Source organism: Podarcis tiliguerta, assembly GCF_965153285.1.
Source record: "Podarcis tiliguerta genome assembly, chromosome: 2".
NCBI lineage: Eukaryota > Metazoa > Chordata > Lepidosauria > Squamata > Lacertidae > Podarcis > Podarcis tiliguerta.
Genome location: NC_139535.1, coordinates 4,206,338 through 4,232,977, shown reverse-complemented (window position 1 = coordinate 4,232,977; position 26,640 = coordinate 4,206,338). Strand labels below are relative to the sequence as shown.

Genomic DNA, 26,640 nt, shown 5'->3' with positions numbered 1-26,640 from the left:
GCCGGTATTTTGGAAGGCATGTGAGGTTTTTTGGGCGCTCTGTTTTGTAACTTCCAGTCTGAAGAAACCTCCTCAAAGGTACTGGTAGAATGAGTCTCCCTGGTCTGACACTGCTCCTCGAGACTAAGGCGAGAATGTGACGCGGCAGCTAAAAAAGCCAATGCAATTCTGGGCTGCATCAATAGGAGTATAGCATCTAGATCAAGGGAAGTAATAGTGCCACTGTATTCCGCTCTGGTCAGACCTCACCTGGAGTACTGTGTCCAGTTCTGGGCACCACAGTTCAAGAAGGACACTGACAAACTGGAACGTGTCCAGAGAAGGGCAACCAAAATGGTCAAAGGCCTGGAAACGATGCCTTATGTGGTGTAGAGCCAGTGTGGTGTAGTGGTTAAGAGCAGTAGTCTCATAATCTGGGGAACTGGGTTCACGTCTCCGCTCCTCCACATGCAGCTGCTGGGTGACCTTGGGCCAGTCACACTTCTGTGAAGTCTCTCAGCCCCACTCACCTCACAGAGTGTTTGTTGTGGGGGAGGAAGGGAAAGGAGAATGTTAGCCGCTTTGAGACTCCTTAAAAGGGAGTGAAAGGCGGGATATCAAATCCAAACTCTTCTTCTTCTTCTTCTCTTCTTATGAGGAACGGCTAAGGGAGCTGGGCATGTTTAGCCTGGAGAAGAGGAGGTTAAGGGGTGATATGATAGCCATGTTCAAATATATAAAAGGATGTCATATAGAGAAGGGAGAAAGGTTGTTTTCTGCTGCTCCAGAGAAGCGGACACGGAGCAATGGACCCAAACTACAAGAAAGAAGATTCCACCTAAACATTAGGAAGAACTTCCTGACAGTAAGAGCTGTTCGACAGTGGAATTTGCTGCCAAGGAGTGTGGTGGAGTCTCCTTCTTTGGAGGTCTTTAAGCAGAGGCTTGAGAACCATATGTCAGGAGTGCTCTGATGGTGTTTCCTGCTTGGCAGGGGATTGGACTCGATGGCCCTTGTGGTCTCTTCCAACTCTATGATTCTATGATTCTATGAGAATGGGTCTCTCAGGGACTGACAAGGCAACTCTCTTTCTGCAGCAAAAGGCAACCCTTTCCTTTATGCCTAAGCTGGATGGCAATTTAAAATAACATTTCCCAGCTGGAAACTACCACTGGCAACTTTCCAGCAACACCCACCATCAGTGCAAGCTGATTTATGCAGCCTCCAAGGCAAAATCTATGCTATGCTTACATGAGTACAGTGTAACCTGGAAACTCCATTTGATTCCAGAGATATTTTCTTTAGTTCCCAGCACTAACCCCACTGCATCCCCAACACACACACAAATCCACTGTGGCCATCAGCTAATTTCACTGGCAGAGTCAAAGCATAGCTGTCAACATTTCTACTCTTTTAAGGGAAATTCCCTTATTCCAAATAGGATTCCTCGCAAGAAAAGGGAAAAGTTGACAGCTATGAGTCAAGGCAAGGGCACATGAAGTCCTTGAAGCTTCCTGATGGTTTCCTCCACTGAAATCCTTGTTTCATTCAAGGGCTGGACTGCATATCACCAGTCAAAGCAAAATTTACATTTATTGACTTATATTGCAATATTCAGAAGTCCCAATGAGCTCATGGAGCTTACACCAAGGTAAGTGAGTATAGGATGGCAGTCTTTTCCTTTCCAATGTAAAGGTTGAGCATTTGGTTTCAGCACTCAGATCTTTTTTTAAAGCAGACAAGCTACAGCTACCTTTTATCACTTTTCGAATGCTGAATTAGCATTTATTATGCATTTAATATGGTTCTTTGAAGGCTGGTGCGGGCTTACTCCTGAAAGCAATAACCTTCCCTATTTTTGTTCCTAACTGGACCTTCACTTTAGAACCCTCCTCACCCTCGATACAACCATGAAGATCTTTATCTGGGGATAACTTACTGTGATATTTATGCTGCCTGCATAAAAAGTGCATTAAAAGTTTAACATGTCAGAGTGTGGCAGTGTGTCACTCACAAATGCTGTTTCTTTGATGGTAGTGAGTCTACTCCAAATTACTGGCACATCCTGTCCTTCTTGTTTGCTGTTCAGGAGATCAACCAGGATCCCAGGATCTTGCCCAACTTCACCCTGGGATACAACCTATTTGACACCTATTATGATGGCCGACTGGTTTCCAATGCCATGTTAGATATGCATTCCGGTAGGGAGAAAAATATTCCAAACTATAACTGTGGAAGACGCAAGAACCTCTTGACTGTTATTGAAGGGGCTGAATCAGACATCTCCACCCAGATTTCTAGCATGTTGGGCATCTACAAAATCCCACAGGTAGGGAATGGGATGGCCACCAATTAGGGATGCATCAGTAGTCGATGTTCTGCATGGGGAAGGGGATGAGATTAGATGATTTACGAGCTTCCTTCCAACTCTATGATGATCCCTTTTTAAAAAAAAGTTTTTATTTATACAACAAGAAAAACAAACAAACAAAAAAGACAAATACCAAATTATACACAAATTACAAAAATAACCATAGACACATAATATTCTTAGCAAACAATAAAACATCTGTTGGTCTTAACACTAAAGACCCAACCTCCCGTCTATTCCATGCTTCAAATTCATATTACTTATTGCCAATACACATTTTTTTTATATAATTAAACTTATTCTCATTAAATCTAATTTCTTATATCTACCTTACAACTATTACTGAAGTTCCTCGAATGCTGCAACAGAATTTAAACTACTATATTTATTTTTCAGATATTCAGATATTTTTAAAGAGTATGATGATCCTTTTTTGAAGGATTCCCCTAAAATGATTTACAACAGACATTAGTATACTCACCTTCTTGTTGTATGAATGCTTTAATTCACCTTCCTGCTTTGTTACTGGGCTTGAGATGATCTGTCAGCCGGTACTCATAGTTGAGAACGACTTGTATAAAAATGAAGAGTCATGCCAGGCCCAAGCTAAGTTGCTACCTCTGTTCTCAATTCTTATCACCTCAGCGCCAGATATTTACTTGCCTGTGCATTTTAAAGATTTCACTGTTTCACTTACTCTCTAGCTGCTTGAATTTTAGGGGCAGCCATATATTATAATTTGGGGTTTTATTACTTTATAATTCTCTTGTAGGGTTCGCTTCTGTAATGTTTTGGGTCCCTCTCTGGTATCTTAAACAAAAGTAAAAGGAATAATGTTGTAAATTGGCTGCAGTGTCTTTGCAAAGCAGGTGGAGGTACCATTTAGTGGAACTGACTGGAAAAGAAATAGCATTTTTGGCAGCACATTCATTTTAATCACTGCTATTTTCCCTAGCAAAAAGTAGAGACATCACCTTGCCAATAAAGGTCCGTATAGTAAAAGCTATGGTTTTCCCAGTAGTAATGTATGGAAGTGAGAGCTGGACCATAAAGAAGGCTGATCGCCGAAGAATTGACGCTTTTGAATTATGGTGCTGGAGGAGACTCTTGAGAGTCCCATGGACTGCAAGAAGATGAAATGCATCCATTCTTAAGGAAATCAGCCCTGAGTGCTCACTGGAAGGACAGATCGTGAAGCTGAGGCTCCAATACTTTGGCCACCTCATGAGAAGAGAAGACTCACTGGAAAAGACCCTGATGTTGGGAAAGATGGAGGGCACAAGGAGAAGGGGACGACAGAGGACGAGATGTTCTCGAAGCTACAAACATGAATCTGACCAAACTGCGGGTGGCAGTGGAAGACAGGAGTGCCTGGCGTGCTCTGGTCCATGGGGTCACGAAGAGTCGGACACGATTGAACGACTAAACAACAACATTTTCCCTAGCAATGACAGATTCATTCTGCTCCATATTTCTAGATTTCTTTTTACCTCAAGCCAATTTTTTTGTAGTTATTTTTGTATAAATTTATATTTCTTGATGTTAGCCATATCCCTAGATATTTAACCTTTTTATGTCTCTATGTTTCACCCTCTCTCTCTTCCTTTTCTCACTAGATCAGTTCGGGCTTTTCTCTTAATGATAAAACACAGTTCCCCTTTGCCTACCGGATGATCCCCAAGGAAGAAACCCAGTATATGGGGATTATCAAGTTGCTCCTGCATTTTGGATGGACATGGATTGGCCTCTTTGCTCCAGACAATTATAATGGAGAACGTTTCTTAAATGCCTTGACTCCTTTGATGGTTACCAGTGGAATTTGTGTTGCCTTCACAGAAAGAATTACACAAAAGGCGCTATATGAAATTTTTTTACAGGGTGAACCACCTGACGTGTGGACACTAGTCAATGTATTTGTTTTCTTTGGGGACTCTCACTATGATTTTGGGTCGATCATCAGGGTACAAATGCTCCTTGAAAAGACGCAAACTGGGAAAAGAATCTGGGTCACAACAGCTTTTCAGGACATGAACTCGAATTTGGCTCATCACATTGATTCCTTCAGGTACACCCACGGTTCTCTGTCTTTTGCAATAAAAACCAGAAGAAGGACAAAATATGAATACTATGTGCCATTGTCTTTTGTAACAAGTCGGTTTTGGAGTCAATCATTTCATTGTTTATGTCCATCCATGGAAGGTTGGACAACATGTACAGAGAAGAGGAAACTGGCGATTCTCCCCCAAGAGGAGATTGAAAGTGCCCTGTCTCAAGACAGCTACATCATTTACAACAGTATCCAAGCTGTGGCATTTGCCTTAAACTCGGCATATTTGTCCAGATCCAAACAGATGTTGATGGTGGGTGGAAGAGAGAGATTGGAACTTCAAAGGCTGCAGCCATGGCAGGTATTCCTTTTTCAAATTGCAATCCATTGTCCAGCTCTGCAACCATTATCCTGCATCCACAATTGAATTTGATAGTCATGATGAAACTCACTTCCCCGCCCCACCCAATTTCTGAGGCCCGTTTGTAAGCCTATGGGCACAGGTCAGCTGTTGGGCATGCTTTGGTGCTGGAGTCAAACGGCGACCCAAATCTGTTTTTTAATTTATTTTTTTATTTTTTTAATTTCTATACCGCTTGATATTTTTAACAAAAATCTCAAAGCAGTTTACAGCATATTAAAACAATAAAACAATAGCTGGATGCTGTTCCTCCAGCCTCATGAGGGGCCTCTTCAGTGGGGCTGGTGAGTCTGGGCCCAGCCCCCTAGGCCAGGTGGAGGGGCCTTGCTGGGAGCAGCCTTCACACTCACAGCCAGGCGATGTTCCTCTGGCCTCCTGAGGAGCCCTTTGTTGCTTTAATTATCTCACCTCACTTTCCCTAACAGTAGGATGAATTGATTCTGCTTTCACACTGAGCTCATATGTGTAATGATACTCCCTCTGCTGATCTGGAGTACACTGCAGCAGGGAGAGAAAACTCAAAACTGCATATCCGCAGTGTCTGTGAAAGACCAATGACTTTCCTCCATTGGAAGTTTTAAAGCAAAGATTGGATAACCCTTGGTCGTTGATGCTCCATCGTTGATTCCTGCATTGCAAGGGATTGGAACAGAGTTGTACATAGATGGACTTTAGGAAATGTAAATTGAATATTCAGCCACATATCATTGAGGGGGATTGTGTGGAACAGGTCTCTGTGTTTCGGTTTCTGGGAATGGAGTTGAGAGATGACCTAACCTGGGGAGAAAACAGTAAAGGCCTGATGAAGAGAGCACAGCAGAGGTTATATTTTCTGAGAATCCTCCAGAAAAATAATCTCTCAAAGGACCTGTTGATGGCATTTTACCATTGTACTGTTGAGAGTGTATTAACTTATGGTCTGTGCGTGTGGTTTGGGAGCTGCATGGTCAGGGGAAAAACAATGTTGTCCAGGGTTGTAAAGACTGCGGAAAGAAAAATTGGGTGCACTCTTCCTACCTTGGATCAAATCTATGCTTCCAGGTGCCATAAGAAAACTGCAGAGATAGTGGAGGATAGTGTGCACCCCGGAAATGATCTCTTTCAGCTTCTGCCTTCTGGAAGAAGGTACAGGGTTATAAAGACTAGGACTAGCTGAGAACAAAGATAGCCTCCATGACTGTAACAACTACCAAGGAATCTCCTTGCTGAGTACTGTGGAGAAAGCCTTCACCTGTGTAGTTCTCAACAGATTACAGTCCCTCACTGACAGGGTCTATCCCAAGTCACAATGTGGCTTTAGAGCTCAGAGGTCATCAGTCAACATGATTTTCTCACTGCGCTAATGTGAGCAAGGCTGAGGTATTCAATAGGCTTTCATGTTTTCCTAATTCTGGTGCTTTCTCTATCATTCCAGTTTCACCGTCACTTAAAAAAAGTCCAGTTATTTAACACTTCCAGGGGTGGACTATATACAGATGAGAATGGGAAGCTGATAGCTGACTATGATATTGTGAACTGGGTGCTGTTTCCCAACAAGTCTCATGGCAGAGTGAAAGTTGGGAGTTTTGAGAGACAGGCATCCTCAGATTTAAAGCTCACGATTAACCAAGAAGACATTGTGTGGCCCTCACAGTTTAACAAGGTTGGTGAAATTATCTGCATGCATCTTTCTCCCCTGCCCTCCAGTGACATTTTTTTTCCTGGTCTGGAAAAAAGGACTCAAGGCAACCTACAGAAATTAAAACCATGCGGTTCAAATATGGAAAGCTAAAAACATATTGAAGACAGGAGTGCCTGGCTTGCTCTGATCCATGGGGTCACGAAGATTCGGACATGACTAAATGACTAAACAACAAGAAAAACATATTAAAGATAATAGCTTTATAACTTTTAAACCTGTTATCTGTTTTTGTTTTTAGCTTTCTCTAGTAGAATCTATGATAGAATCAAACCATACATAAGCAAATCTACCGAAATACAGATAGTAAAAGCAGCATAGTACTGTTAGATAAAGCAGTCCATTCCCCGAAGCTTGTTAAATTTAAACAGCTTTCACCTGCTAATGGAAGGACAAGAAGGAGGGCGCTGGTCTAGCTTCTCTAGGAAGAGCATTCCAAAGTCTGGGAGTGGCCCCAGGGAAGGCCCTGCCCCTCATTCCCACCAAGTGTGCATTTAGGAAGGCAACACCCCCCCCCCCAAAATGCCTTTATAAGCCATCTTGGGGCTGGAAAGTACATTAACAACATGCAATGTATATCATATTAATCCACCCACTCGCAAATTCTTATTCCACAGCTTGAATGCAAATTTGCATGATCTCATTGGCATTCTGGCATCCAACTTGCAGAAGTCATCCTATAAATTTCCCGGCTCATGCCCTGCCAATAAATCTATGGATGATGGGCTTATTTAATAAAGAAGCAAATAAGTAAATAAAATCTTCCACATGTTTTCTCTTCTTAACAATGTGTATTCTTCAAACTTCTGTTGTCCCCTTTGTCCTCTGATCTGCCATTTTGGAGCAAAATCATTTACAATCACACAGTTGTGCATCAAAAGAATCATAGACTCATAGAACTGTAGAGTTGGAAGGAATCCATGGGTCATATGATCCAAGAATGCAAGAATCTCAGCTAAAGCATCCATGGCAGATGGCCACCCAACCTTTGCTTTAAAACATTCAAGGAAGGAGAGTCCACAACCTCCCAAGGGAGACCATTCCGCTGTCAAACAGCTCTTCCTGTCAGAAAGTTATTCCGTATGTGTAGTCGGAATTACCTTTCTTGTAGCTTGAAGCAATTGGGTCGCGTCCTACCCTCCAGAGCAGGAGAAAACAATCTGGTTCCCTCTTCCATGGGACAGAACTTATCTAAGAAGTGTGGATGGGATGGGACTCAATTAGATTGTCTTCAAAGCCCATGATTCACTTCAAGACCTCTAATACTTTTTTCTGGATACATCTTGTCTTAATGCTTAGACCATACCTCGCTCCAGGTGTACGGAGAGCTGTCACCCTGGTTACGCCAAGGTGGTTCAAGAAGGAGAACCGGTTTGTTGCTACGCTTGTGCTCTGTGTGCAGAAGGGACCATATCCACTCAGGAAGGTGCGTGACTCAAGGGGAGAAGGCATTCCTTGGGGAAACAGAGATAGGCCAAAGATTCGCTCGGCAGAAATTTTCTGTGAAGATCCTAAATACGTTTTTGGAATGTGAAACCATTCTTGGCTACTGTGATGCTAAGTTCCGAAACGCAGGATTTATCAAACTGCAGGCCAGGAGGTGGCACCAGTGGGCCTTAGCCTGATTTCAGGTGGGATTCTGCACAATAGCCTCCCACTGGCTGTGTCATGGCCTTTTGAGACTGACCCAGAAACTCCAGCGGGTGCAGAATGCCGCAGCGAGACTCCTTATGGGGTCGTCGCTGCGAGATCACATTCATCCGGTACTATACCAGCTGCACTGGCTCCCGGTGGAGTACAGGATCAGGTTTAAGGTGCTGGTTTTAACCTTTAAAGCCCTATACGGCCTAGGACCCTCGTACCTACGGGACCGCCTCTCCTGGTATGCCCCACAGAGAAACCTACGGTCTGCAAATGAAAACATCCTGAAGGTCCCAGGCCACAGAGAGGTTAGGCTGGCCTCAACTAGAGCCAGGGCTTTCTCGGCTGTGGCACCAATCTGGTGGAACGCTCTGTCACAAGAGACTAGGGCCCTGCGGGACTTGACATCTTTCCACAGGGCCTGTAAGACAGAGCTGTTCCACCAGGCCTTTGGTCAGGGCGCAGCCTGACCCCCTCCTCTGGCAATCTGCACAGGGTCTTGCTTGCTGGTTGCCATCAATTTGTTTTTGATTGATTTTATGGTGAAAAGTTTTTAGAATGTTGGATTGTTTTGATTGTTGTTAGCCGTCCTGAGCCCAGCTTTGGCTGAGGAGGGCGGGGTATAAATAAAATTTATTATTTATTATTATTATTATCAACACAAAACACCAGGAGCTACGTGCAGGCACAGTGCATAGGTACACTTGGGCTAGGAATTGCTTGAAAATGGTGGAGCAAGGGCAGTCAGCCCTCATTCAGGCCCCACTTAACTGTCTTCTTGTGTTGCCACCTCAGAAGGATGGTGGGACAACAGGAGAATTTTTTTAAAAAATAATAATAATGCTTTATTAAACTAAAACAACAACAAAAGACCATACATTTATGTCATTTCTTACAAGGGAAACAAAGTTAACAACAACAACAACAAAAACTCATACACTCTAACAATAAATCTTCTTAGTGTACATTTAGCTTCCCATCATCTCCATACTTCACTTAATATTTACTAACTTATTGCATAAATATAACCATTCATTTTATAATAAAGTATTATTTCTCCTATGTCCTTATTTCTTGCTTAGCAAAGCTACAGAGGTTATTCAAATGCTACGACAATAGGAGAATTAGTTGGCTCTGACTCCACCTCCTTTTGGTCTAAGGCTACCAGATTTTTTTCAATGAATCCAGGGACACTTTTCAACTTCAATGGGTTTTGTATGGGGACTGATTTATAAATCCGGGGACTGTCTCCAGGAAACCTTTTTTTGGCCTCCCTACCTTCTGCAAACCCTCCAACATTTCTCTGATGAAAATAGGGATGTCTTATTCCATCATCACCATCACCACCATCATCACCATTATTATTTATACCCCATCTATATGACTGGGTTGTCCCAGCTCCTCTGGGCAGCTTCCAACATACAGTATATGAAAACATAATTAAACATTAAACATTTAAAAACTTTTCTACACAGGGTTGCCTTCTAAAGTTTGCATAGTTAGTTATCTCCTTGGTTTGGGGGGGGTCACGTAACTCCACACCTTCCAACATTTCTCCAGTCAAAATAGGGACATCCTAAGGAAAAGCGGAACATTCTGGATCAAATCAGAAACCTGGATGGCTTCTGTAAATTCAAGACTGTCCCTGAAAAATGGGGACACTTGGAGGGAAGGAAAGAACAGAAAGGGGATGGAGTGGCCATCACATTTGAAGCACATTCTTTCCCCCCAAGAATTCTGGGCCCTGTAGGTTATCCCTCTCAGAGTTACAATTCCCAGGAACAAACTACAATGCCCAGAATTCTTCGAGGGGAAGAATGTGTTCTGAATGTGCTCTAAAGATGCAGTGTATACACAGCCCAAGAGTGAAGGAGGAGGAAAGTGAAAAGGACAGTTGATGGGAATGACCTTTCACACACACACTCCTAGCTACACATCCCAGACCTCTGCAATTTCCTGCACCCTGAGGACAGAAAGTCTTGGAACCCCTGCTGTAACTAATGATGTAAACTGAGGTGAAAGAAATGGCCTTGAGAGGTCATTGGTCATCTAGAAGGCCAAGCAGGGAAAGTGTCTGATGGGTGCTGTCCATATTATCCACTCTTTCTGTGGTTGTAACAACACTTTGCTTTGCGTATGATTAGGACAGACTAATTTGTAAAAAGATAGGCCTGGTTCCACTCAGCTTATTTTGGAATATAAACTGTTCAGTTTCTGTTAATTGATTCTCATGAAAACTTACAGATTCTGGCTTCACACAATTAACTCAAGGCGGTGTCAATTTACTCTTGGCAGAAAGCCAAGGTCTGCTTGTCCTAGAAACTACTTACTCTGATTGGTTAACGACCAGCACTCAACTCTGTTATCTAGGAATGCTAGCACAGTTTGGGTTAGGTGTATTAGGAGTAGGAGTGCTGTCTATGGTTAAGAGAGAGAGAGAGAAAGAAAGGATTTATTTTGCTTTGTTTTGTATGCAGAAACTCTGCTGGTTTCTTTTCCCTTTTAATAAATCCTGTAAATAGTTATTCTGAGTCTAGCTGACTAGTCATTCCACCTCAACTAGCTTCTTTGCTGTGCAGGAAAACTCTGCTACATTTGGGCTAAAGCCATTAGAGCTATGCCTGACACTTCAAAGTTCCATGATAAACTTTGTCTCTGAAATATATATTTTATGGAATGCAATAGAGTATTCTGGTTATTAGCTTTGTTTTAGGACTATAGAAGCCTCTCCCTTTCCTTTCAGATGCAGAGAAGTGTACCAGATGTCCTGAAGACCAACATCCAAACAAAGACCAAGATCACTGCACCCCAAAGATTATCACCTTTCTTTCATATAAAGAATATTTGGGAATCCTTTTGGCTTCTTCTTCCCTTTTCTTGTCATTTACTACAGGTATGCTGTTAGGAATCTTCATTAAATACAAGGAGACACCCATAGTCAAAGCCAACAACCGGGACCTCTCCTTCATCCTCCTCATCTCCCTTCTGCTTTCCTTTTTGTCCTCCTTCCTGTTCATTGCTCGGCCAAGAAAAGCGACCTGCTTTCTCAGACAAACGGCCTTCAGCATCATCTTCTCTCTTGCAGTCTCTTCTGTGCTGGCCAAAACCATCACTGTGGTGCTGGCCTTCCTGGCCACAAAGCCAGGCAACAGGGTGAGGAGATGGCTGGGGAAGAGTCTGGCCAACACCATTGTCATTTCCTGTTCCAGTGTCCAAGTTCTCCTCTGCACCATCTGGTTGGGAATCTCACCCCCATTCCCAGACTTTGACATGAGGTCCCAACCTGGGCAGATCATCCTGCAGTGCAATGAAGGGTCTGTTGCCATGTTTTATGGTTCCCTTGGCTACATGGGCTTCCTGGCTGCCATCTGCTTCACAGTGGCTTTCCTAGCCAGAAAGCTTCCAGGATCCTTCAATGAAGCCAAGCTGATCACCTTCAGCATGCTGGTCTTCTGCAGTGTTTGGGTGTCCTTTGTGCCCACCTACCTGAGCACCAAAGGGAAATACATGGTAGCTGTGCAGATCTTCTCTATATTGGCCTCCAGTGCTGGGCTTCTGGGCTGCATCTTCCTTCCCAAGTGCTACATTATTATACTGAGACCTGATCTGAACACAAAGGAGCATCTGATGACCAAAACTAAGGATAGCATTTGATTCTTAGTACTAGGGACGCAACTGAAGTTTCTCTGTACCAGATTTTCTCTTGGAACCACATGTTCTATGAGGATTAAAGAAAAAATCTAGAATGGGTCTTGTGTCTGATTGTCTCTAGTCTGCAGATCTTAAACAGAGGGGAGTGGAACCACCGGAATAAGTATTTTTATACTTTCTTGTGTGATCCTAGCTCTTTTGCATCGGAACACTTATTTCTGAATAAGTGGTTCATTCTGTTAGGTGAGGGTAGAAAAATACACTCATTATTGTGGTCCCCTTCCTTTTCTTTTGCCTTTCCAGACCTCTGTGGATTGGAAGGTAGGGCAAGGCACAATGCTAATTTACATGCACCTTCTTCCTTGTGTCATTATTGCAAGAGGAGAGAACTGGTAGCCTGATCTCACCTCCGGTGCAGCAGCACCACTACTGAGTATAGCCAGAGAGCGGCAATGCCGTCTCCTGCACAGCTCTAGAATGGCTATAGCTTGCTGGCAGAGCTCATGCTTTGCATATGGAAAATTCCATGTTCAATCCCGGAACGTCCGGGAAGGGCTGGGGAACTTTCCTTGCCTGAAAGTCTGGAGAGCCATTGCTAGTTAATTTGCTAGACAATACTAAGAGCCAGTGTGGTGTAGTGGTTTAGAGCGGTAGACTAGTAATCTGGTGAACCGGGTTGGCATCTCCGCTCCTCCACATGCAGCTGCTGGGTGACCTTGGGCCAGTCACACTTCTTTGAAGGCTCTCAGCCCCACTCACCTCACAGAGTGTTTGTTGTGGGGGAGGAAGGGAAAGGATAATGTTAGCCGCTTTGAGACTCCTTTGGGTAGTGATAAAGCGGGATATCAAATCCAACCTCTTCTACATGGGCCAGTTTACTGACTCAGTATAAGGCAGCTTTGTAGCTTCCAAGAGGGATCAGGTACCTCAAGGAGCCATTGGCCCTGTTGAGCTGCCAGCTCCAGCCTGAATTGTCTTGGAAGGTGATTTGTGTAAATGGAGCTTCTTCTTCATCAGCTCAAGCGTAAGAGAAACCAGCTGTTTTGCCTCAAGGCCCCCAGTTTTTCCTCCAAATATGTTTTCTTCACTTTGCGGTGTACATCAAATCCAGTTCTTAAAAGAAAACATCATTTGGTGTAATTCTGTTCCTGCCAAAGACAGAGAATGCCACCTTCTTTGCTCTTTGTCACTTCGGCCCAGTTGTCGCATTTGCATTGTCCTGCCTTTTAGGGCACAGAGAAATATCTTTTTGTAGATGCCTAAACATACTTGATTTACAAAATAAAAACAGAGTTCATTTAATGTCTTTGTTTTATACATATATCTTTGCTCGTTGCACAATGTTTCATTAAGGGGGCAAACAACACACAATTGCTTTTAAAGTTAACGGGTTTGGCAAGAATACTCATCGCAAAGTATTAGAAGACACAAGAACTACCCACTCTGGAAGAATGGCAGATGAAGGTGATGGACTATATGGAATTGGCGGAAATGACGGGCAGAATCCGAGACCAGGGAGAAGAGTTGGTGGAAGAAGATTGGAAGAAATTTAAAGACTATTTACAGAAATATTATAAAATTAATGAATGTTAGAAAGATGTTGGATGGAGGTTAAAGGGTTTTTAGTAATAACGTTACGAAGGAATATGCAAAAATGGATTGTTAACAGGTGAAAATTTAAAGTTATAATATATTAAGATGCAATGGATCCAAACTACAAGAAAGAAGATTCCACCTAAACATTAGGAAGAACTTCCTGACAGTAAGAGCTGTTCGACAGTGGAATTTGCTGCCAAGGAGTGTGGTGGAGTCTCCTTCTTTGGAGGTCTTTAAGCAGAGGCTTGACAACCATATGTCAGGAGTGCTCTGATGGTGTTTCCTGCTTGGCAGGGGGTTGGACTCGATGGCCCTTGTGGTCTCTTCCAACTCTATGATTCTATGATATAAGGATAAAGGTAAAGAGGAAAAGGATTTGCTGAATAAATAAACTGGAATACGAAGAGGGGAGGTGTGGGGAGGTCCGGGAAACAAGCAAATGCAAGATATGTTATGAAAGATTGAACTGTTTTTAATTGTTTTTTTGTTTTTGTTTTTTTCTATTTTTCTTTTTGTAATGTTTTGGAAAATCTTAATAAAATATTATATATAAATAAAGTTGACTGGTTTGCCTTTATATGCAGCTGTTTCATACCCAGATGTATTTTATTCCAAACGTACTGAATGCAACTTAAGACAGTTTCATACTAAACACATCTTCTGTTGCTGCTGTTCCTATGCAGAGGACTTGGGTGCATTGATGAAACTAACTATCTAACTAACTATCTAACTAACTAACTAACTAACTAACTAACTATCTAACTAACTAACTAACTAACTAACTAACTAACTAACTAACTAACTATCTAACTATCTATCTATCATCTATCTATCTATCTATCTATCTATCTATCTATCTATCTATCTATCCAACCAACCAACCAACCGAATAACTAACTAATTTACTTACTTATTGCTGCAACTGCAATTCCTTTAACAGAAATGAGTGTCTTTTTTATTTTTTGAATGCTTTTTTTGGTTTTGAAAGAAAAAAACATAGCACAACAATGAAAAACAAATCAGATATGTTGTACTCAACAAAAAGCAATCCGAAAAAAGTTACCTTTCTTACATCCAGGATTGAGTTAATTCTTCACTAATTCTATGTAACAAATTGGATAGATCACAGCACGATCTAGTCTCCCTGCCACCCTTTCCCCTCACTGCAAAGCTTTCCTGCGTACACGCTTTACCCCCCCCCTAAATACAGTGGTACCTCGGTTTTCGAACGTAATGCATTCTGGAAGAATGTTCGAGTTCCGAAATGTTCAAAACCCCAAAATTCCGTACAGAAGAGTCAAACAGGAAGCTGCCTCAGAAGTTCAACTTCAGAGACTGTTCGAAAACAGAAGCATTTACTTCTGGGTTTACGGCATTTGAGTTCCTAAATGTTTGTCAATGGAGATGTTCCAAAACTGAGGTACTACTATACACCCCTTCTCTTCCTCCTCTCCTCCCTTTCTTTTCTTATCTGGTACCACACAGGAGAAATGAAAGATATAATTTTCAGTGTGTGTATTCATACTCCCGTGAGTTCCCTTTTACAAAGAGAATCAACCCTTGTTATGCTGTGTGTGTTTAGGTTAAACCCTCACCCCAACAGCCTGTTCTGAGATGTCATTCCTACTGTGTCCCATGTTCATTATCTAACAGGATCACTTCCTATGAGATGAAAGTTCATCAGTCATATAAAGAATAGTTTTCATTGGGTTTTCATTATTTTTAATTACAAGTGCACAGAGTAAGATAAGGCTCAAAAAAGAAACAAGAAATAAAAGAAACAGGAAATAGTGCCTATGGAGAAAACAAAACAGAACAACAACAAAAGCATTGTGTACATTACAAAAAAGGAAAAAGCCTTAACCTTACATGGTATTTATAAAATGGACTTGTCCATGGCAAGTCTACATTTCTACACAACTTGTTCATGTGTAAGGAATTTATACATATCTTCAAACCAATCATTGAAGGGAGCTGTATTTTTATTCCTCCAGTTATTATTAGTTTTTTATTTATTTATTGGATTTATATGCCGCCCTATACCCGGAGGTCTCAGAGCGGTTCACAAATATATATATATATCACAACATATAAAATCATGATAAAAACAATAACCAAATAATACCAATCAACACCAATCCTTTTGCTGTAGTTAGGGCACGGAGACTCCATTCATAATGTCCCTTTGTTAGATTCTATGTGTTTGGTATATAAGTCTAACGGATATTTCCCTCTGCAAATTTAAGATTGTTCTGTACAGTCATGTTGACTGTCCTTATTACCCGCTGCCAAAAACATTTCAGTGGAGTGCAATCTCACATGAAACTGACTTGATTAATTTGCTTTAAGGTACAAAGAAAGGTAGGTCAGCTTTGGTGACCCGTGACCCTTGACCTTGGGAGTTTCATTTTTATAGCACCAAGCTGAATACACTGCATTCATTCAACACTGTATTCATGAGACTTCCCTTGATGAATTTGTTAAAGTTTTCAGCTGGGGTCAACAGGGCGGACGCCATCCAGACCAGAGAAAGATTACCACTACCTGTTAAAGCAAAGAGCTGATTGGCGATTTTTTGTTTCTTTCTCCTGCTTCCCCAGATAGCACAAATATGCCGTTAGTTCTGATCCTAAGGCTGTTTGTTCACTTCCAGTACATGCATCAACCCAATTCCTGCCGTTTCTCCATGGCCTTGAGTTCCACAAACTTTGGAGTTAATCCAGCCATGGAGTGCTTGAATGTTTTATCATGCTACTAATTTTTACTTCTCATTTACAAACAATAAAGTATAAAGTTTATACATACAGTTGTACCTTGGTTTTCAAACAGAATGCATTCCAGAAGTCCCTTCGACTTCTGAAACGTTCGGAAACCAAGGAGTGGCTTCTGATTGGCTGCGGGAGTGTCCTGCATCCAAACGGAAGCTGTGCCGGAAATTCAGCTTCCGAAGCAAAGTTTGCAAACCGGAACACCTACTTCCGGGTTTGCGACGTTCGAGTTCCAAGTTGCTTGTGAACTAAGCAGTTCGAAAACCAAGGTACGATGTAATATTGCTTTTTGGTAAGGGTATATTTTTCTTCAGTAATATTCTGTCCACATTTGCTAATCTCCCCTGCCCACTGGATCATTGGAGAGTTTTGGCAGAAAGAGCCACACAAATAATTCATGGTCTTTCCCTTATCATTATGGAAATAATGGTGATTTGGCTCTCTAATTCTGCCAAAGCTCAAGGGATTTCTCTGAAGATCACATTTGAGACCAATAACAGGAACAGCAGAAACAGCAGAATCGAGAATAACAATTTTTTTTTTTTGCATCCTGCCTGAAAAAAACGTTGATTCTGCACTCTACTGAGAGCATGAACTGGGGTTTGAGGCAGGCAGGGATGCTGTGAACTTGTAGCTTAATATCAACCGCATTGGATGAGAAGCCCTTAGATGAACTCCATCTGTATTAACCAAGTCCCTCGTGCAGCTTTGGTCTTGCAAGAGGGTTTTGGCGATTCTGAAGAGAAGAGCCACTAACAGACTGGGTGACAGCAGCACATTTTCCCATCAAAATGTTGCTTCTGCTGCTGCTCAGTACAGCCTATGGGATGTTGAAGCAAAAATGCCCCTTGAATTTAGTGAGAGATAGATATGATCCCTGGGACTATTCTAGAGCAGGAGACCATCTCATCGGTGGGATTATTCCCACAATAAGTGGAGCAACCTGGCCAGACTCTTTCTCCCAGGTTCCTTTAATCCACATAATACTGTAAGTACATTATGTGGGGATGGGTTTAATGGTACTCAAGCTGTAATCTAACACTTTAAGACTCTTGGAAAGAGACAGGGGGCATTGCCTTGCTAAATCCCAGTTTCTTCGAATATCTCCATTTTACAGTAGGGATGTGATTCTGGAATGGAGCAATATGAACCCTCCAGCGCCATGCAATCAGCCTATTTTCACCAGCTGGTGAGGTTCAGTTCAGACAATAATCTATGACCCATAAGAATTGTATCCTGATGTATGTGTGTGAATCCCCTGAATATCTGTTTTATTTGTTTTTATATTGTTGTTCTTTCCGATTTAAGCTGCACTTTCATTTTAATGGATCTTGCTTTTATTTATTTTATTTATCAACTTGCACTTTGACGTGCTTTTGAACTGCTAGGTTGGCAGGAGCAGGGACCGACCAATGGGAGCTCACCCCGTCATGGGGATTCAAACCGCTGAGCTTCTGATCGGCAAGTCTAGGCTCTGTGGTTTAACCCACAGTGCCACCCGCATCCCTAACAAAACCAAATACATATCCATATAAAGAGATTTCTCTGAATCTCGAGACTTTCCCCCCCATCCCCTCCATGGCTTCTAATGTTGACGTTTTAAACTGCATATTATGCCATATTCTGTCCATAGTATTTGTAACATTACAAGTGAGATTAAAATCCTGCGAATGTTTTCATCTGCTTACAGGGGTCTCCTAAATAGACTATAAATCCCCCCCATTCTTTTTTGAAGTTTTTGTCTTCTTGGTCCCTGAGCTTTCTGGTCAGTTTTGCCATTTCGGCACAGTCTAACAGCTTGATCTGCCATTCCTCTCTGATAGGAAGTTTGTCTTCTTTCCATCTCTGGGCTAACAGCATCCGTGCTGCTGTTGTCGCATACATGTAGTCTTTTCTGTTCCTTTGGATCTTGCTATTAAATTGTACACTGTGTACACCATTTAGAGGTTCTCACACACCTACACACATCTAAACACACACACACACACCCTGTCTATTAAAGGTTATCTTCCTCCTTGGATTGCAGCCATTTAATAGGGGAAGGGGATGTAACCTGCTACAGCCCACTTTGACAGGGAAACACTTACTGGGGTCTCCAATGGCAACGGTTGTTTATATCACTGATTCTTTGAACCCAACTCCTTAAAAAGTGTTGATTTGCATGACCTATTCCTTGCTGCTTCAAAGTTCAGGTGTCAATTGCCCTCTAAGTAGCTAAAGATTGAGCCACCCCCCCTCTCTGCTTAGTGGTAGCAGGAGCTCATGGGGTACCAGGCACTCACACAGGGTGTGCTGTCCTTTGGAAAATGGAGGCACAGCAGAGACTATCGTGGCTTTAAGAAAAATGGTTTATTCACATATTTAGACCATCAGTCTGCATGGAGGGAGTTCATGGTCCTTTCGAGAGGAGCTTGTACCCCACATTAGTCCTGGAGCCCAAGGCATCTCTGCTAGCCAACCTCTCCCAAAGATGCACCCAGCCTTTCTTCCTCCTTCTTCCTCCCAGCAAGCTTTCCCCCAAATTCCTCCTACACCCAATTACCCTGGCAAGCTCAAATCCCAAATCCTCAGTCTCTGTTCACACCTCAGGTAAAGTTCTCTTGCACTGCCAGTGTCCCACAATAGCCCTCTATTGTTCCTTGAAGTTCCTAGCTCAACCAGGCTGTTTTGCATAGGCCAGCCCAGGAAATCCTCTGCAGCTTGCATTCTCCCTTTGGTTTTTGGGGGGCGAGGGGGTTCCCCATAAAACCTATAGCAATATAAAATGGTCACGCAAAAACATTCCTCTTTAACCATGGCTTTCGGCTAGAGTTTTGGGATTTTGACGGAGGAGATGTACGTGCACATCAGCACTCAGCCACGAAGTCTTTGGCTCTCCTGTGGCTTCTCTTACATCAAAGAGTTATTATTATCAGGGTCAAATGGTGGCATGAGGTATGGCACATATGTGCTGCCTTGAGCAAGTTGTTGTTGTTTAGTCGTTTAGTCATGTCCGACTCTTCGTGACCCCATGGACCAGAGCACGCCAGGCACTCCTGTCTTCCACTGCCTCCCGCAGTTTGGTCAGACTCATGTTTGTAGCTTCGAGAACACTGTCCAACCATCTCATCCTCTGTTGTCCCCTTCTCCTTGTGCCCTCCATCTTTCCCAACATCAGGGTCTTGAACAAGAGGAGACTGCAAATGTGATGGGTCGCTTGGATAAATGGCCATCAGCAATTCCTGTGTTACCGGGGGTTGGCCTAGACTTTGGGGTCCCTGCCACCTCTTCCATTTTCTGATTCTATGACTGTGACATATATTATTAAATGGAGGGTGACGTGTGAGATGTATGTTTTGTTGCAGAAAAGAGCACACACTTTTACTCCACAATCTGGCGTTCCTGCTCGCCATCCACGAGATCAACCAGAATCCCAGGCTCTTACCCAACATCACCCTGGGCTACAATATCTTTGATAACTATTACAATACAAGAATCACATACGACGCCATGGTAGAGCTGCTCTATGCAAGTATTCCAAGCTACAGGTGTGGAAGGCAGAATAACCTGCTGGCTTTTTTAGATGGTGCAGACTCTGAAATCTCTCTCCATATTTCGAACATGTTGGGCATCTACAAAATCCCACAGGTGAGAATTGGGCAGCAGTCTAATTTCACTTTGCTTTAAAGTGTGTTTGGCTGTCTGAGGGAGAAAGTTTCTATTAGTAGCAATCTTCCTTCCTTCCTTCCTTCCTTCCTTCCTTCCTTCCTTCCTTCTTTCCTTCCTTCCTTCCTCCTGTCCATCTCGACTGACAGAATCCTATGTTACGGAGAGGAGACCTGTATTTCAGGAAATTCAAACAAAGCCAAGCAAAACACTTTTCTTTTCTGTTCCCATCCAGGTTAGTTATGGGTTTGTCTCCCATGACATCAATGATAAAACTCAATTCCCTTTTTTCTACCGGATGCTCCCCAAAGATGACCACCAATACACAGGGATTGTCAAGTTGCTCCTGCATTTTAGATGGACGTGGATCGGTCTCTTTGCTCCAGACAATGACAACGGAGAAAGGTTCATGAGGTCCTTGACCCCTATGCTCACCTCGAATGGGATTTGTGCTGCCGTCTCATACAGAATCCCAGAAATGACTCAGTATGAAGTGAAAATGAACGTTGATTCGTTTCCCACATGGAGACAAGTCAATGTATTTGTTCACTATGCAGAGACTCGTTCCTTCGTCAGTGGAATATTCCTTATAAATCAAATACTCATATTGTGGCTACAGTCCACTGAGGGGAAAGTCTGGATCACCACAGCTTTGTGGGACATCACCCCAACGTTCTCTATCTGGAGATTACATTTCCAGCACCGCCACTGTTTCTTTTCCTTCTTAATTCAGACAGAGAGTGCCCTAAAACACGACAATTTTGACTTAAATCGCTTAATTCCTTACTGGAAGGAAGTGTTTGATTGTTTCATTTCAAAGCACTTGTTTTCTGTGAAAGATCGTCGCAGATGTGAACAAAAAGGGGAATTGCCCCTGGATATCCTCTTGCAGAGTCTTTCTCCAAACAACTACAACATCTATAGCAGTGCGTATGCTGTGGCACATGCCTTAAATGCTGCTTACTCATCCAGATCCAAGCAGGTGGCAAGGATGGGTGGAGGAGACGGCCGGAGGCTTCAGAGGCTACAGCCATGGCAGGTATTCCTTTTTCCATCACTGATAGTACTAATGAAATGTGCAAAAGTATTCTATCATTATTTAGAACAGGCTTTGTGGAGATCCCACAACCACCCTCCTCTTCTACAATATTTATGCATTTTGGAAGGGTATCTCACCAATCAGGGCTTGTTCGTTTTTTGTGGGTTGGGGGTGGCATTGCTACAGAAAAAGCAACAACCTTTTCTTATATTTCTAACCCATGGTGGAGGAACTTCTGAGGCGGCCAAATTGTGTGTGTGTGTGTGTGTGTGTGTGTGTATGTGTATTAAAGCAATGAAAGGGAAAGGGGGGAAAGAGGGAGAAGGAAAGTGCAAGAATTACAAAAAGAAATATATAATATGATACAGTAACTATAATCAATTACATTTCATAGAATCTTAGAGTAGGAAGCAGTGGCGTAGCGTGGAGGGTGCAGGGGGGGCCGGCCGCACCGGGCGCAACATCTGGGGGGGGGGCGCTCGCACTCGCAGCTCTCTGCCCCTACCTGGCTCACTCACTCTCTCTCACTGCAGTGCTGGCTGTGCGAATCCGATCCGAGCCGCCGGGTCGCCGCCCACTGTGGAGGGGAGGGTGCCAGGCGTGTGGTGCGGTGCAGAGAGAGAGCAAGGGACTATCTGGGGGAGGGACAGTGCAGCGGGGGGGGGGGCGCAAATTACTTGCCTTGCCCCGGGTTAGGGGGCGCAAATTACTTCCCTTGCCCCGGGTGCTGACAACCCACGCTACGCCACTGGTTGGAAGGGATCCAAGGGCCATCCAGTCTAACCCCTTGCAATGCAGGAATAATTTCCATACATTGTTATATAAATATATGAAAAATATATGAAGCTGGGATGCAACACCAGACTTTGGAAAAAGAAGCCACATTTCCTGTTATGGAACATATATTAAGGTTTACAGTGGTACCTCAGGTTACGTACTTAATTCGTTCCGGAGGTCCGCTCTTAACCTGAAACTGTTCTTAACCTGAAGCACCACTTTATCTAATGGGGCCTCCTGCTGCCGCTGCGCTGCCGCTGCACGATTTCTGTTCTCATCCTGAAGCAAAGTTCTTAAGCCGAGGTACTATTTCTGGGTTAGCGGAGTCTGTAACCTGAAGCGTATGTAACCCGAGGTACCATTGTATTTGATTTTTTTGCTGTATGCATGGATGTAAAGGGGCAGCTGATGAATGATAATATCAGTAAATACTGGGGGAGTCATCTAGAGACTAATTAAGACTATGAGTAGGAACAGGTGAAACATCATGGACATACAGGTGAAAGTTCATTTATTTCAGTAATTCAACTTAAAAGGTGAAACTAATATATGAGATAGACTCATAACATGCAAAGCGAGATATGTCAAGCCTTTATGTGTTATAATTGGGTTGATCATGTCATACAGCTGATGAAAACCCCAAATTAACAATCTCAGAAAATTAGAATATTAAATGAAATCAGCAAAACAAGGACTGGAAATAGAGCAATATTGGACCTCTGAGAAGTAGAAGCATGCATATGTACTCAGGACTTGGTTTGGGCCCCTTTTGCATCAATTACTGCCTCATTGCGGAAGGAAGCATGAAGTGCTCCAAAATCTCCTGGGAGACAGCTGCTATTTATCAATTGTGATGATAAATTAGATGATATAATTTATCATCACAATTATAACAAATAAAGGCTTGACATATCTCGCTTTCCATGTCATGAGTCTATCTCATATATTAGTTTCACATTTTAAGTTGAATTACTGAAATAAATGAACTTTTCCATGATATTCTAATTTTCCGAGTTTTACCTGTATCTTATAAGAAGAGCAGGAAGCCAGTTTTGGAATTAAATGACATTGTATTAAATTGTATTAAATTGAAACAATTCGGCAAGATTTGTAGTAATTTGGGAAATTGATAAAAAATAAGAAGTGGAAAATGTGGCAAGAATCACAGGGTAACAGTGGGGGAATCGCTCAGGTGCCTTCCAACCAGCAGGTGCTTTCCCCATTAAGCCCAGAAAGAAAGAAAGCGAAAGGGAGATAAAGAGAAGAGAGGGGAAGGGGCTGTCCATTCAAGCAGCAGGAGGGGTGGAGTGAGCTTTCGAGGCAGAATTGGTATATCTGGTGATCCAGGGCTGAAAAGCCTCGATGGCCGCCTCCCCAGAGTCAGAAGAGTTTTGTTTCTCTGACAACACCAGCAATAAGCCGGAAGAACAACCAGGGACAGTCGGAATCCGGTGCTAAAAGCTTGATCTCTGGAACCATTCTGGGAAATGGTATATAATGAGTTGAAGCAGATTTTGAAGTATACTTTTACAAAGAAGCCAGAGATCTTTCTGCTAGGCATTTTAGGAAAGGAGATTAAGGGAAAGGATAGTAAGTTTCTCCAATATGCAGTGACTGCAGCAAGAGTGTTACTGGCACAAAAATGGAAACAACAGGAAATACCGACAATAGAAGACTGGAGGTCTAAGTTGTTAGATTATGCTGAATTGGATAAGATGACTGGAAAGATTAGATACCTAAGAGACCAAAAGTTTACAGAAAACTGGGGGAAATTTGTTAAATATCTGGAGAATATAAGTGATGGTCAAATAACGCTAGAAGGCTTTAAATGAGCACTGTGAATATGCGAGAGACATTGTTAAAAGGAATGAGAGGGGGGAAAAGATATAATTAATGACAATGGTAAAAAAGGAAATGCGGAAATTAATAGTGACTACGAAAGATTTACGGAAAAGCTGAAGGAAGTCCAAAAACAAAGACTTGGAAATTGAAATGTGAAATGTGAAAATAATGTATGTTTTGTTTTGTTGTAAATTAATAAAAATTATTTATATATATATATAAAAGCTTGATCTCTGGAACCGTTGGTCAAAATTTGGTTACAATCAGAGCAACAAAACATAGTTTCCCATAAAAGAATTTCACGTTTCGCCCCATCCCCAAACGGGAAGCACTGAAGTGATGTTCTTTTTATCCATGTGTCGTTCTAGTTCCACTCATTTCTGAAGAACTTTGGATCTTACAACGCCTCCATGGATGGGAAGGGGGAGTTGGCCACCAACTTTGATATTTTTGCCAGGGTGGTGTGGCCCAACACTTCTGTGGCTTCTGTGAAACTTGGGAGTCTCAAGCAGCAAGCACCTCCAGACAAAAGGTTCAGCATTGACGAAGATGCCATTGTGCGGCTTGCGCAGCTTGTTCAGGTGAGGAAAACCAAGGGTTAAGAATCCCAGTTATTCAGTGCCTTCAGAACACTGTTGTTGTTTAGTCGTTTAGTCGTGTCCGACTCTTCATGACCCCATGGACCAGAGCACACCAGGCACCCCTGTCTTCCACGGCCTCCCGCAGTTTGGTCACACTCATGCTGGTAGCTTCGAGAACACTGTCCAACCATCTCGTCCTCTGTCGTCCCCTTCTCCTTGTGCCCTCCATCTTTTCCAACATCAGGGTCTTTTCCAGGGAGTCTTCTCTTCTCATGTGGTGGCCAAAGTATTAGAGCCTCAGCTTCACGATCTGTCCTTCCGGTGAGCACTCAGGGCTGATTTCCTTCAGGATGAATAGGTTTGATCTTCTTGCACTCCATGAGACTCTCAAGAGTCTTCTCCAGCACCATAATTCAAAAGCACTTCAGAACACTAGGTGGGGGTTATTTGCAGAAACACCCGGTGAGCCCCTCACCCTACTGCAGTAAATATTAAGGCTCTTCTCATCCTAAGGCATTTCATAGAATCATAGTATTGCACAGCTGGAAGGGATCCTAAGGGTCATCTAGTCCAACCCTCTGCGATGCAAGAATCTCAGCTAAAGCATCCATGACAGATGCCCATCGAACTTCTGCTTTAAAACTGCCAGGGAAAGAGTCCACAACCTCCCGAGGGAGACCAGAAAGTTCTTTCTGGTGTTTAATTGGAATCTCCTTCCTTGTAACTTGAAGGCATTGGTTCCGGTCCTACCCTCCGGAGCAGGAGAAAACAAGCTTGCTCCATCTTCCATGTGGCAGTGAAGCTTTGCATCCATCTCATCTGCTTAATTTGCCCCCAGATTGGACTAGATGCTGATATCAGTTTAGAGAATGCATTTACAACAGATCAATGATAGGTGGTTTCCCATTCTGAGAAAATAATGCTGGACCAGATGGGTCTCTGGTCTAATCCACAAGGACCCCTTTCTGTGGGGCAGAAGCTAGAGCAGTTTTCTAGTAAAATAAGGAGTGATTGTGTATTTTCTTTGCCTGTTACGCAGTTCTGTGGCTTATTGACCCATCCCTAACACTTTTTATTTGATATTCATTCATTTTATGGTTAGACACTTCCACATTCAAGGTGCAGCAAAAGCTGTTCTTCTGGGTACGTCAAAGTGATTCAAGAAGGAAAGCCGCTTTGCTGCTATGCTTGTGCTCAATGTCCCAATGGGACCATCTCCACCCAGGAAGGTAAGGAATTCCAGAGGGAAAGGAAGCCCTTTCAGAACCAGGCATGTCCCACCAACTAGAAGACAAACACAACCCCTTGTGTTGTAAAATGTAACAATCAATGCAAATGCAACACGCTGGCTAATAGCTGGTAGTGGATATATAATTAATTACAATGTCACTCAAAATATGCTAATACGCCACTACAAAATAATGTATCTATCATACAGTACATCTCACAAAATATACAAGTGACTTTAAGCTGTTTTCAAATGAGGAATCAAAGAGGTCATTGAATAGTGAGGAACGCCAAGCTGTCTCTCAAAGGAAGTCGTCTCTCAGAAGTCTTAAGAGGAATTCTGAAGAGGACAGTGTATCCGGAACAGTTCACAGTTTCAGAATAAAGTCTTCATCAGCTGGAAATGCAATAGAAGGCATTGCTAGCAATGAATGACAACAAAACTGAGCAACCTGCATGAATGTTATACAGTAAAACAAAATATATAGAGGTACTGTACATAGCGAATAATTATCAATGAGATAGTCATCCTAGGGTTGATTACCACCAACTAGAAGAGGCTGACCCAAAAGGGTAGACAGAGTGAAGCCAGGAGTCTCAATAGCATGATTTAGGACATTCTAGGTCTCTGGTATAAGCTGCCACCCAAAATATTATGGCATCTTGAAGAATCGAGACTAATAGAAAGACCTGTATGATACATGGAACAAAAATCATAGGACAATGAAGCAACTCTTTATCATTGCAGATGCAGACCATTGCAACAAATGTCCAGAAGATGAGCATCCAAGCAAGAACCAAGATCACTGTGTCCCCAAGATTATCAGCTTCCTAGCCTATGAAGACAAGCTGGGGATCCTTTTGGTTTCCATTGCCCTCCACTTATTTTTAATCACAAGCTTTGTGTTAGGAATCTTCATTATATTCCAGGAAACCCCCATTGTCAAAGCCAACAATCGGGACCTCTCCTACATCCTCCTCATCTGTCTCTTGCTCTCCTTTTTGTCCTCCTTCCTCTTCATTGGCCGGCCAAGGAAATTGACCTGCCTTCTCCGACAAACGGCCTTCAGCATCATCTTCTCGGTTGCTGTGTCTTCTGTACTGGCTAAAACCATCACTGTGGTGCTGGCCTTCATGGCCACAAAACCCGGGAACAAGGTGAGGAGATGGCTGGGGAAGAGTCTGGCCAACTCCATTGTCATTTCCTGTTCTGGTGTTCAAGTTATCATCTGCAGCACCTGGCTGGGGGTGTCTCCCCCATTCTCAGACTTTGACATGCAGTCTCAGCCTGGAGAGATCATCCTGCAATGCAACGAAGGGTCTGTTGCCATGTTTTATGGTGCTCTTGCCTACATGGGCTGCTTGGCGGCCATCTGC

General features: G+C 42.8%; 2 protein-coding genes across 2 annotated transcripts in view; one reads left to right on the top strand and one right to left on the bottom strand.

The window, feature by feature from the left end:
* LOC310672786 (vomeronasal type-2 receptor 26-like) overlaps positions 1 to 26,640 on the bottom strand; it is a gene marked incomplete at its 5' end in the record, with an annotated part of 64,519 nt that overhangs the window by 13,046 nt on the left and 24,833 nt on the right. The gene's annotated exons all lie outside the window — the stretch shown is intronic.
* On the top strand, positions 1,614 to 11,791 carry LOC310672787 (vomeronasal type-2 receptor 26-like; the record flags this gene model as incomplete). Its single annotated transcript, XM_083430445.1, has 6 exons — positions 1,614 to 1,630; positions 2,017 to 2,308; positions 3,967 to 4,311; positions 6,233 to 6,460; positions 7,796 to 7,922; positions 10,881 to 11,791. The coding sequence occupies 6 exons, from the start codon at positions 1,614 to 1,616 to the stop codon at positions 11,789 to 11,791; spliced, it is 1,920 nt and encodes a 639-aa protein (XP_083286571.1).